At 36.8% G+C, this 12,467-nt stretch overlaps 4 protein-coding genes across 4 annotated transcripts in view; 2 read left to right on the top strand and 2 right to left on the bottom strand.

The window, feature by feature from the left end:
• Positions 1-2,516, top strand: part of LOC106132818 (anaphase-promoting complex subunit 11) — a 45,365-nt gene extending 42,849 nt beyond the window's left edge. The window contains exon 3 of the mRNA XM_013332352.2: positions 2,343-2,516. Within this exon, the coding sequence (XP_013187806.2) occupies positions 2,343-2,492 (150 nt within the window). The 3' untranslated portion in view covers positions 2,493-2,516. The remainder of the gene's footprint in view (positions 1-2,342) is intronic.
• Positions 2,517-4,562: 2,046 nt separating this feature from the next.
• LOC106132827 (protein dpy-30 homolog) lies at positions 4,563-5,832 on the top strand. Its single transcript, XM_013332366.2, has 2 exons — positions 4,563-4,789; positions 4,902-5,832. Exons 1-2 carry the CDS (start codon positions 4,721-4,723, stop codon positions 5,157-5,159), a joined length of 327 nt encoding a protein of 108 aa, XP_013187820.1. The 5' UTR covers positions 4,563-4,720; the 3' UTR covers positions 5,160-5,832.
• Positions 5,833-7,131: 1,299 nt separating this feature from the next.
• Positions 7,132-8,776, bottom strand: LOC106132833 (radial spoke head 1 homolog). The gene is made up of 4 exons (XM_013332372.2): positions 8,716-8,776; positions 8,248-8,398; positions 7,639-8,112; positions 7,132-7,370 (listed from the first exon to the last, which is right to left on the bottom strand). Exons 1-4 carry the CDS (start codon positions 8,764-8,766, stop codon positions 7,132-7,134), a joined length of 915 nt encoding a protein of 304 aa, XP_013187826.1. The 5' UTR covers positions 8,767-8,776.
• A 434-nt stretch (positions 8,777-9,210) lies between these two features.
• On the bottom strand, positions 9,211-12,447 carry LOC106132821 (coiled-coil domain-containing protein 85C-B). The gene has a single exon (XM_013332356.2). It carries the CDS (start codon positions 12,112-12,114, stop codon positions 10,903-10,905), a length of 1,212 nt encoding a protein of 403 aa, XP_013187810.2. The 5' UTR covers positions 12,115-12,447; the 3' UTR covers positions 9,211-10,902.
• Positions 12,448-12,467: the final 20 nt, after the last annotated feature.

Below are 12,467 nucleotides of genomic sequence, written 5' to 3'. Positions count from 1 at the left end.
ATACATCTTGCTGTGCAAATGGCAACAGTTCAAACTACAAGAATTATACGGCGAAAATAAACATCGGAAAAAAACCTGCACATTCAGCTAACTAAATATGAAACTACCATGCTATAGTCTGCTTTCTTGTAAATTGTTTGCAAAAACGCAACTAGGACAAACGCTAAAATAAAATAATTATTTGTTAGGATATGAGTATAAAAAATCTCCATTGGATAGTAAAATAATTCAGATTGAACAGACTGTTTAAACTTTATCGATGAAATGTAAATTACTCCCATCGTTCTTATTGCTTTAATTGCTTACGCTCTATTTGTTACACGAATTAGCGTGAAGCGATAAATTACCACCTAGGCTATCATTTCCAGCATCACAGACTCGACAAGTTTTCTCTAATGAGCATCTCGACGGTAGAGGAAATTCATACTGAAGTGTACATGAAGGCATGACTAAAACACACACTTAATTTTATGAAGAAGTTTGCGTACAATCCTAGACAATAAGCCTTTTGGTATGATTTCAGTTTGAATTAATTTAAATTGAGTTTTGTAACTGCCAAAATGTCAATGAATTCCTACAAAGTCATCAAATCTCATTAGTTCACCAGTTTAGAAGACGGATCATGAACTCAGCCATTGATTGTGTGTTCACTTATGGCTTCATTTTTAAACAAATAATGTTATAAACGAACAAAATCAGCATCAAGTAAATTTATCACGACAATTTAACCTGGCTCTTTATAAGTACTGATGGAATGCATTGGTTAAAAGCTCGTTACAAAATGATTCCTACCGCCCAATCTTTAACATCAATATGACACATCTTTGTATGTGTCCTCCAATGACCAATACAATGTTGGTGGTTGCAAACTCTATAATTTTACTGCTTTTCTCTTTGGCCTACGTCCGATCGTCTCCTCGATATTCTTGCAATGCTATTAATAATCGCTCATCTGAGTCTTTCAATAACGTCTCCAACAGACCGTGAAGATGGGCATCTGTCGTGAACACTTTCCCTCTTTTCCTGACCATTCAGTATTGTCATGCAACACTCTTTCTCTGCGAATTAATCAATTTGCCGTTTCATTTCATTGGATTCGCTTTTAAGTCGATGACGGCAGCTATATGTTTATGAAAGTCTTTATTTTCTTTTGGTGGTGTTTTGTTTTCATTATTATTTGTTTTGACATTAATTTAATTGAAGGAACTGATTGGAGATTCCGGTAGTAAGACCTAACATCCCGAGGATATTTGCGCATATTATTTTTCATCTTTATGTACTTATTTTATTATGTAAGGTCTAGGAGGGATTGTTCCTTCACAAATTGGGTAAAGCTTTTCAAGTCTCTTGTTTCAATGAAATTTGTTGTTGTTTTGCTAAGAAATTCTCGGAATTCAAATGCGTGGTATTAAAATACATAATAATGAATTTATTATTTATTTACATTTGATATAACAGCTGTGCAAATAAGTTTGCGAAATGTACAGGTGAATTACTTCTGTTATGTTTCTGTAATAATGTACTTACCATTCTATTATAATTTTAGGATAAATATAAAGTGAGCTTATTTTTCTTTCAAACCGATTGAAAGTACATTCTATATTTTAACGTAACTTGGTGTCGCATATATATACATATATGTATGAATTAACTTCTCCATAAACTAACTAACTCATTCATGTTTTTTAACATAACATAAAATCACGCCTCTTTCCTGGAGGGGTATTAGGCTTTATACCGTATGTATATTTGTTTGTTGACTGAAATATCAATAAGCATTGGCGTCAGAGTCTCACATCTGCATCGGTCGCGAATCGTGATCGCCCCGCATTCCGCGCTAACGCAATCAATTATGACGAAGTTGACGAGGAAGGTCGTATCTGACCTGAGTCAACTTGTGGTCAACTGTGACGCCCTTCGTGTTAGTCAGAAAAAATATATCATGAACCTTGGTTGACACTCACGACGATACATTGGTTCAAATGCAAAAAATGTTTAAAATATTAATAAAGTAGATAAGGAGGAAATGACGACCCAAAGACCACTCCATTTTTCATGGATGGCTTAAATTAAATTATTCTCGCCTACGGTACGGGAAAAAAATAAGTGCCTGAAGATGTCTATAGTGCTTATCGAAATCCCTAAATGGTAATATTGGCACTTCATACCTAAATCGCGTGTGTCTACTTCCCACTATGCTTGCACACATAAATAATTTGCTTCGTCCACACACTTTTTACGTTAAAATACTCTTGAACTGCCTTTTTACCAGGTCGTCCCTTGTAACTATGTAATCTATCATTGTCCTACTCGAAATTAACATATATCTCTCTTATTTTCAGGCCAGTCTCCGGCAGTTAGACTTGTCACTTCTGTCAGAACTTTGGACCCTGAGCGAAGCCATGGCATCCTGGAGGCGACAGCTGGAGCGGGGACCGCGCCTGAGACCAGCCCCCCCGCCGCCGCCGCCCCCGCATTACCTCCGAACTTGAAATTAAATATATCTTCATTTCTTACACTTTTCTTTTAATTATATGGTAACCTCTGATCTGAGAATTATGGTCCTTCTAACATTGGACATTTTACAAAGGGTATGTTCGTTTCTTTGAAAGATACGGATAAAAGGAACGTTCTTTGATAGGCATTTAATTTGTATATTTGTCGCTGAATAGGCTCCTATTCTCCTAAAGTCCTATTATCATTATTGTCATAATACAGATTATAAATTTACGGAACAACATACTGCCTACTAGAATTTAAACTTATTAGAAATTTTTCATTTTTGTTGAAAATGAGATTTATTGTTAGTATCTATTTTCGTATTTCCAATTCATTGTTCGCACTGTGGAAGTGCTAGTGTCCCTGCTTCTAAACCACTGATTTCGAATTCGATCTTCGGTTAGGTCAAGATGAAAAATGTACCGGGAAATTTAACATTTCACTGCATCGAAATCTAGTTGTGCGCAGTCTGGTCACCTCTTTTTTTTTCTGCAAGTCTCAAGTCTTTGTTACTTTCAAGTAGATGTTAACAATATCTACTTGGTCTCTTTTTAACATGGCAACGGCCAGGGCATGATGAGATACGAACTTTGTCTGATTGGCCTGGTTTTGTATGTTTATCTATACGGACTTATTGACCAACTCAATTACCTGTGTAGTTTGTTCCGTAAATATTTATATTTATTATAAAATATAAAACCCAACAAAATACTCACTAGTTTAAAAGATAAAAATAATCAAAATGGCGTATAGTCTCGGAATGTTTGGACACCGTGCGCTCACTACCGCCGCGATGTCCACTCGCCCTAATATATAACAGCGCGCCGCCGCCCGCGTGGATTTCCAAACGTTTTGTTTTTGGTGGATAATTAGGTAAAAATTTCAACCACCAATTATTTTGGTTATCTAGAACGAGATCAGATACAGAGTTCTCCCTTTCAATACGCAACGCGATTTACCAGACATCCTGCCATGGAACTTACCTACAGCTAAAACTGCAAAATAAAGAAGTAATTAGACATGTTTTTAACGAGAAAAAAGAACATTTATCTAAGAGCCATAACAAAATAATACTAAGTGATAAGAATGCAAAATGTGGCCTTACATTCAGCCTAAGAATCTAAAGGAGAGTGTTGAAAGTATCTAAGTATTACGAAGAAATACAAAAGAAATGCACCTTTAAACTTTTCTCTTTTCATCAATATAGTAAAAGTTTATCATCAAAGTGTGAAAGGGAAAAAATTAAAGAAATTTATTATTTTACTGATGCATTAAATACAAATTGATCGTTTTTAACTTCAATGTTTAAGTAGATTTTTTTTTTTAACAGAGTGTTCGTAGAATATGTGTTTTTGTGTATAGAATGGTGTGATCTGTAAAATAGTTCTTTAAGTTAGGAATAGTCATATTAAATTATTATTATATTATGATCAATTATCTAAAACATTTGTGTGGTTTTATTCATACCTATACCCAAACAATATGGTCTGTAGAAAAGAATATATTCTCCGCATTATTGTAAGTAGGTATGTTTTTTACGCAAAATAAACTGATTTCTATCTAATCTAATATATTTAAATCAGGATCTCGGAAACGGCTCCAACGATTTTCATGAAAGTTACAGATTAGGGGCTTTTCGGCTCAAGGAATCGATTTATCAAGGTCCTAGGTTCGAGAAAAGCTCGGTTCCCAAGATATATAAACATTTTAAAAACCGCGTTTTAAGAAACTATATCAGAGCAATCTCCGGTAGACCGAGCAAAGCTCGGTCAACCGGGTACTAATAGTATTACCTATAACGTACTAAGTATAACATTAAGCCATTAGTTTGTCATGAGATTTATGAGTTGCTTGCCGCTATTGTCAGCAATTTGAAATTAAACGCCTAACATATTTTATTTTAATATATCTACATTTGCACAACAAAAGTTTTTTTTCACGTGGCTGTATAAATATAAAGTTTTTCTTCGGACCGTTTTAAAAAGTCAAATAGGTACATGTGTCATATGTCAGGCGGAGAGTGACGGTTAGTACGTGACAGTGACAACTGCATATAAATCATTCCTGTCAAATCAAAACAAAAATATTTCTGATTTGCATTGCCTCTAAGATTGCCTTGTTGCCGATCGGCGTCTTTTCACCTGTTTAATAAAACAGTAAACGAATGCTGTTATTGAAGCAAACCATAGAAAAGTGTATGAATTAACAATATCACCGACCGATGTCAGATACTTCCATTCAGGTCAGTGCTAAAGAAGAGCCACCGTCAAAAATACCCGAGTCTGTAAAGGTAAGCATACTTTCATCTGATTTTAAAATAAATTAGCTACTGATGTACTAAATTATCTGGAACTTTTTAATTTTCAAGAGTAATGACCCATTCAATCATTTCTCTGTTACAGAAAATAATATCAATGGAAAAAGACAACGAAACTAGTGCGAATCGGAAATCAAGAATTGATCTCAATGCTCTGCCTACACGACAATACTTAGACCAAACTGTAGTACCCATTCTTCTCCAAGGTTTATCCGCACTAGCTAAGGAAAGGCCTCCAGACCCAATCAACTACCTGGCAGCATATTTACTCAAGAATAAAAGTACCTTTGAAAATAGCAACTCCGGAGCTAATAATAATCCAACCCAGAACCCTCAAACATGAGTTATTTTATATAGGGTGTAAAAAAGATGGATACTCTGTTTAATACCAAATAGAAACATAGTGTATATATACAGGGATTCTTTTAGGTTAGCTTTTCATGTTCTGTACTCAGTTCTTATAAAACCATAGAGCATGATGGATTCAAACATTAAATATAAACCATGGCATCCCTTGGTTCTTAATTGTGAAACCAAAACTTCAGAATTAATGTTATAGAATTTAAATAGCTATTGCTAAAGAGTGAAGAGTACATTATGTCTCTTTATAACTTTTAGCAGATTTCACTTGGTCTGTGTGGCCCTTTTTGTGTACAGGCATTTGTGTATTTTTAAATACTTAAAACTAAGGGTGGCCTTTTTAAACAAATACATTTCTTAATTAAAACATGGTTAATATGAAAAATAACTCATTATGAAATGTGTCTTCCCATGTCTATAAATTAATTTGAAAATGTTTTTTTCTAAGAACACTTCAATTCAACATTGTCAACCTGTATTTTAGTACCTAAAGGGTTCATTTTCATACATTGCATGTTATAAAGTGCCGGCCACTTGACATTGTATGCAATAAATAAAAATGCCTGCTCTAGTTCATAACTAATAGTAAATATCAGTTGTATCCATCTTTTTTGTATGTAAAATTTAGTTAATAAATGCAGAACATTTATGATGTCTGTGCCTTGTTTTAATATTAAAGTATAACAATACTTTGTGATTCTTGACTTGTGGCGTTGACTGCCATTTTAATTTTGGCAATATTAGTTTAATAAAAAATACAGTATCAAGCATGTAGGTTGGTCAATGTGAAGTAATGATTCTCATTAGAATGTGTGAAGAAATTTTGCATTTCACAATGAATCACCAGTGTCCTTGAGCCCAATACTCGGTTCCAATCAAAGGCATGGTAGCTCTAATGAGCATCAGTCCTTACAAGTGTCAATCAAGCTGAACAGGCCGGGGCTGATGGGTTAGTCACAAAGACAACACCAGATTTTCAAATCTTCATTCAAGGAGTGTCTTGTCTGATTGTCATCTCGGTCAAATCAATAGTCCTTTTTTTACTAATCAGTCCCAAAGTTTTATTTGTCTAAAATGTCAAGTCAGAGTTCTGTCCATGGAGGCTGAAAGGCTGTAACACAAGCTGAAGTACGCTTGCAACATTTTTTTTCAGATAGCCATCATTTTCCATGTTTAATGCTTAGTTTCCAATCTATAACATCCCCTTGTGTGTCTTATTCCTACGACTTTTTAAATGTCCTTAGTATTCACACAGAAACATTTGTACCTTTTACCAATAAGTCTGATTCACGTGAGCAGTTTTTTAACATTATACTTTCACTTTATGCGTGTAGTATCACCTATCCATGTTATTTGCCTGTGATTTTAAATAATGCCTTGAATAAGCTATAAGGTATCATAACTTATTTAGAGCATTCATCTCGTTAGCCCGTTTACACTTTTAAGATAAGTCACATGTGTATGTAGTTATCAAAACTATTTACTTTATACAAAATGCAGAATGACAAAGCTAGAAAAATGAAACGCATTTGAAATGACCCAAAATTTATTTAGCTGCATTATGATAAATATAATAGTGATGGTACAATACAAATGTGTTTTGATTTCATGTTTTTTTATGATTACACATAAACCGAAACATGTCTATGGTTGTATTCTTAAAATTAAAACTTTACTCAAATATGCGTTTCGCAGTCTTTAAAAAATAATAGTTTCTTACCACTTCCGCGATATCCTAAATTTTTTCCAGATAGTTGATACATTAGGTCATCTTTCATGGATGTAGTAACAGGCGACTAAGGGAAGAGGCGTTCACCCGGGATTAACGAAGATAGTTTATGAATATGGACGAAGTGGAACAAGATACAGGAACGTATAAGTGACAAGATGTAGTCTGCCTACCCTCGGAAAGAGGTGTATGTACAAGTATGGCGCATGTAAATAAAATAATGAACTTAATCTTTCTGCTCAGTTTCTTCCAAGAACTTCTGCCTGTGCATCAGCCAGGAGTCGTTATCCTGCAGGGTCTCCTCCTCCCCCACGTGGGACATCTCGAACTGCATAACGTCAGTCTCTATAGTCTCGTCAGTGAGGGAAGGCACAGAATCGTGGATCGGGAGTGGAACGGCTTCGGGAGGCAGGAACTCCGCCATGTAAGCTGTCACGTTTCGCGCTCGCCACACCGCTATTTTGCCTGATGGGAATTTGTTAGGTTAGTCTGATTCTATGGAAGTTCTAGAAGGTAATGCAACGATAGGTAGATAGATAGGCTACTTCTAAGTAGGACAATAATAATAAGAAGCTCAAATTCCGTTCGTCCGTTCTTTCCCACTAGTCCCATTGAGTTAACCCATGCTGGGATAAGTGAAACTATTTTCGGCTAGAAACCAAACGATTATGGTAGAAAGCAGTACCTATCGGTGAACTAAAAAAAACAAGCCGAGTCAAATAAAAATTATTACCTAACGTCTCATCCACTTCAATTTCCTCCTCCTCATCCTGGCGTTCCTCCTTCACTTCTTTATCCTCCTTTTCTTCCTCTCCTTCTCCAAACTCCTCCAATTCCGGATCTTTTAGCAGTAAGTAGAAGCCATGCTGCATACAGTTCGTATCAAACACAAAACACCCCGGACCTTTAGGCTTCCCTTTCAGCCATGCGCCGTGGTAACGCACACGGGGGTAAATGATTTGCCCCGGACCTTGAATGACCCCTTCCACCCACGTGCCCATGAATTTAACTTGGTATTCTGCGAAGAAATATGTCCCAAGTCCGTGGCGCTTCCCCTTGAACCAGGCCCCTTCGTATATGTCTCCGTTAGGGTAGTAGTAAGCTCCGAAACCTTGTTTCAAATCGTACCTCCAGTCCCCTTCGTATCGGGAACCATCAGGGTATATCATTGTGCCCGTTCCGTATTTCATGGCTTTGCGCCATTCGCCTGCAAAATAGGCCAAAATGAAGTTAATTTGCTGATTTTTGGACAATTAAGATGGAACAATTAGATATAATAGTTGAAGCTCCGAATAAAAGGTATAGTCAGGTAAGTACTTCGTAAAATTGTAAATCGTCTCACCATCGTACCGAGCACCATTTTTGAAAACATACAGGCCCCGTCCATTCCTCATGCCGCGACAGTAGCAGCCCTGGTAGAAGTCTCCATTTGGGAGGTGAGCCCAGCCTTCCCCATGACGCTCGCCATCTGCGTTGCGACCGCCTACATAAATCTGAAGAGCAATTATGCAGTAAATTATATTACTACGCTTGAATAACAGGCGTTCTGGTTTTGGATGTCATAATGTACCGTAAGCCGTATGTTATCCGGCACTTAAAAATAGATATGCTTCACCTGAATGTTGATAGAGGCGATTAAGAAGATAAGCTTTCATACTCCTTGATCGTGGTTATAAGGGCACTCCCAAGAAGGACGCAACAGGTATACTGGTACCTATTAATGCCTCTAATAAAAATGTTGTCTAAAATTTTAAAAACCCGTGGGACGTAAGTATCCTGCTATAAAAACTATCTAATCATTGTAATTTACACCAATAGTGTCGATATCTTCTGGGCCCTCTCCTTTTTCTTCTTCAGGCATTTTACTTCTTTTTCACTGTGCCGCTCTAGTAAAGATAAATTATCACAATGTAAGTAATTATCACAAAAGAGAATTCAGTATCTATTCAGAAATTGAAATATTTACAGTCCTGTCAAGTCAGCGTGACACACGAGAGTTTTTATTTAAAAATAACTGTGTTTTTGTATTTAATACTACCTTTTTCGGAGTTAAGCAGTTTAAGGTTTATCAGATAAGGTCCTTTAAAAAGGTGTCAAAAAGGGTCTTTTAAAATGATCATTCATAGTAGCGAAGTCAATTATTTATAAATAATCAGGTATAGGCATAGTAAATAAAACAATGAAAATTAAAACGGAAATATTTACTTATTAAAATTAAAAATATTTTCAATAAATTAATAAAACAAATTATTTCTAAAGTTATCTTGTAAAGCAAAGCAAAACATGTAAAATCTTTGACCTCCTTTATAAAAAGATTTGTTTTACATGAAAAACAATCCAAATCAAATGTTGTAAAACTATTTCATTTTGAGGTAATACGATAAATAGGTAGCAAAATGTCCAGTATTACATAAAACCTTTTTGTATGTAAGTTAAAATAATGTAAGTAGGTATCTTACCTAGTAGATAACAGTTTGAATTGAAAGATTATGCATGGGTAGGTATTAACAGTGTTACATTAGATGACCAAGGCGATTGTGAATACTAAGATGTAAAATTGATTTGAATAGATACCTATTTAACTTATAGGTAAAGTCACACAAGGAACAAAGTATATACAAATTTTTAAATAACATTGCAGATCATAATATGAAAACGTTATTAAAAAGAATATTTTTGTAAAGTAAAAAAGTAAAAACACTTGCTTTAAAAAAAAACATCCTTACTTTATATAAATCTTTGCAATAGTTCCATTCAATAGTTCGATAATCGAAACAGAATTTACTTTATAACAAAAATATTCTCTTTTTAGATTGAAACGCACAAAACTTATACTTACCTACTTAACTAAGTAAAGTAGTAAAGTACAATTAGCCTGGCGTTGAAAATTTACTTATATTAAAAAAAAAATATTGAAAGATGTATCTTTTTAAGTAATGTCTATAATATTGGATGAATTTACTAAATAATTAAATAAATTATATTATGCATTCTTCAAGACAGGTATGCTAACGGTGGCAAGTTGAATCTGACTAGATGACTTATGCGGCAAAATCTCAAAATAATAGTTTCTTTTTTTCATAAATAACACAAAAAAATGTAAACTGCTCACTTTTTACACATAAAAAAATTTTTTTTAGACAATTTTGAAATTCGAGTAATCACAGACGTAAGTACTTATTTTTTACAATTATCTTTATAGCCTCGTAAAACGTAGATAACATTTTTATTTTACCATTATATCTTAACTGATTTTTTCTCTTTTATATTACACGTTTCATTATAAATAAGTATTTATATCTAAAGGAGGCAAAATCTATACAACCGACAAGAGATAAGTAGCATTATATTTAGGCATTCGTGTGCAGCCAACAAAGCGAATAAGGAATTGTCCTGAATGATCATGTCTTCCAAATGAAAACGCCTTATAAACAAGCATACAGTTGTAAGCTGATCGTGGGCTTAGAATATTTTTGAGACTATTGGCTCTGTCACAATGTCAATTTCAAAATTAGGAATATATTAGTTTAAGTTATAAATTCTGTACCTAATCAATTTATTTCGTCTTTTGAATAGTTTCTTTTTTAAATATAAATCTCGATTGCCTTCACGAAACTCTATCTCACTTAATTACGTCATCCAAATGACAATATTTTGTATTGAAAACTTTGTTGACTGTAAGCAAGCACTAAGTAAAACTTACGTTAAACTAGTATCTATTTTGTACTTTTCGGTTACTGAGGAAATAACTGTTCGATAGATTTTCGTTTGTAAAGTACCATAATACTCATTCAGTTCCCTACTAGCTGAGCTCCATTGATAAACAAGGTCAAGCACAATCGATTCTTTAGGTCGCCCAACTCGTCTGATGACCTCGATCAACATCCACTCGAGCTTGCTAGTAACAATTCCGGCACGATGAATTCTTACTAATAAGTAAGTAAACACCAATTTAACACGAAGATTCGTTATACCAGACACATAAAATTGTTCAAATCTAACGCGGCGGCGCCTGAGGGGGCGCCTCTTCCAGCTTGCCCCACACTACGTTACACATCTCCCTTACTAACGCTTGCTCCCCCGAGTCTAAGTCAGGAGCTGGTCTCCTACGTTCCCTTTCCACTCGTTCTCTCACTTCTAAAACCTGCAATGCTCGCACCACAGCTTCGGGACGTTCATTCACCGGCCCCCCAAGACCTTTTTCGGCTTCTAATCTTCGAACTTTTTGCTCTAAATCACGAACGTACTGGACGGTTCTTTCGGCAAGCTGCGGGTGTGTGATGGTGACCTGGGGCCCGGCTCGAGGCGCCTCATCCACATTAGTACCGCTGCTACTCCCATCGCCATCATCCCTTTCCCTCCCAGCCGTCCTGCCGCAGCTGACGCAAGTACTCCTCTCCCGTTCCTCGTCCAAATATAAACACAACTCCTTCAACTCCAAATTGTCACGTATCAACTCTTGTTGCTTATCATCCAACTCCCTTAGCTTATTCTGGTAAGCTGACACTTCTTGGCGCATAACTGACGCTGTGTACCGTCCGAACCTTTGCCATTCACGAGCTAGCTTCCTACCTTTCTGACGGTCGTCGTCCAAAAAACAGCACAGGTCACGCAGCTCCTGATTATCATCGCTGAGACGACGATTGGCTTCTTTCAATGCTTTTATTTCATCTAAAAGCGTTTGTATCTGCCGCCTCTGATCAGTGGAAGCTCTAGGTCCTTCTGCATCTACTCGTTTAGTGAATTTCAACATGTCGGCAGATCGTCTGTGGATTTGTTCTTCTTCGATATTTCTCTGCGTTCGTTGCGTGTCGTCCGCGCTCCGGGCGCGAGCTGCTGGCTCTACGGGTTCGTGGACGATAGCCTTAGTTATAACTTCCGCCGATGGTCGTAACACTCGAAGCGCTCCAGGTGGTAGCGGATAGCCTGGCGGATAACCGTGAGGATATTTCACGAACGGGACCGACCCGCCAGGATAGGAACCGGGCACGACGCCCTGAGGTATCGGATATTGTAATTTGGGGTCGATAGTTTTGCCGGCGTACGGAGGTTTGAACTCTTTGGCGGCCGCCTCGCCAGTGGCTAGCTTCTGGCCACCTGCGGCCGGCGGGGGCGGATGATAACGCGGAGGAAAGTTGACCGGTTCCGAGCCCTGTTTACCTAGTTGTTTCTGTTTACTAAACTGCGCCGCGTTCTGGTTGATTGACATTGTCGTGGGAGCGCAGAACTCAGCATTGGCTCATTTCAAATGTTCTCTTCATTCCACTTGTATTGCATGTGCGCGAAATCCGATGGCCGCATGAGTTCAACGTTTGGTCCTTGAATGAGTGGAGGGGGCGCCGGCTGCGTAGCTTGTGGACCGTGGCATTCGCGCAATCAACTTGATCGTATTAGCGTTACGACGGCATACACTTCCATCACTTTTAATTTCTTTAAAAAAGATTAACCTCTGGGATTATTTTTGAGTTTAACATTGATTTTAAGAGGTAATATACAGTCGCGGTAATATCGTGCGGTCATAAAAGACATGCGCGCGCGCGGGTCGCGTTTTCCAAGACTGGC

This window comes from Amyelois transitella, chromosome 14 (genome assembly GCF_032362555.1).
Source record: "Amyelois transitella isolate CPQ chromosome 14, ilAmyTran1.1, whole genome shotgun sequence".
Taxonomy (NCBI): Eukaryota; Metazoa; Arthropoda; class Insecta; order Lepidoptera; family Pyralidae; genus Amyelois; species Amyelois transitella.
The sequence above is the reverse complement of the archived record's forward strand: the minus strand, read 5'-3'. Positions and strand labels throughout refer to the sequence as shown.

Coding starts and splice junctions, on each gene's coding strand:
- LOC106132827 (XM_013332366.2), top strand. CDS start 4,721: ATGTCAGATACTTCCATTCAGGTCAGTGCTAAAGAAGAGCCACCGTCA. Junction 4,790..4,901: donor AAATACCCGAGTCTGTAAAG/GTAAGCATACTT, acceptor TCTCTGTTACAG/AAAATAATATCAATGGAAAA.
- LOC106132833 (XM_013332372.2), bottom strand. CDS start 8,766: ATGCCTGAAGAAGAAAAAGGAGAGGGCCCAGAAGATATCGACACTATT. Junction 8,399..8,715: donor AAGATATCGACACTATTGGT/GTAAATTACAAT, acceptor ATTGCTCTTCAG/ATTTATGTAGGCGGTCGCAA. Junction 7,371..7,638: donor TGAAGTGGATGAGACGTTAG/GTAATAATTTTT, acceptor AATTCCCATCAG/GCAAAATAGCGGTGTGGCGA.
- LOC106132821 (XM_013332356.2), bottom strand. CDS start 12,114: ATGTCAATCAACCAGAACGCGGCGCAGTTTAGTAAACAGAAACAACTA.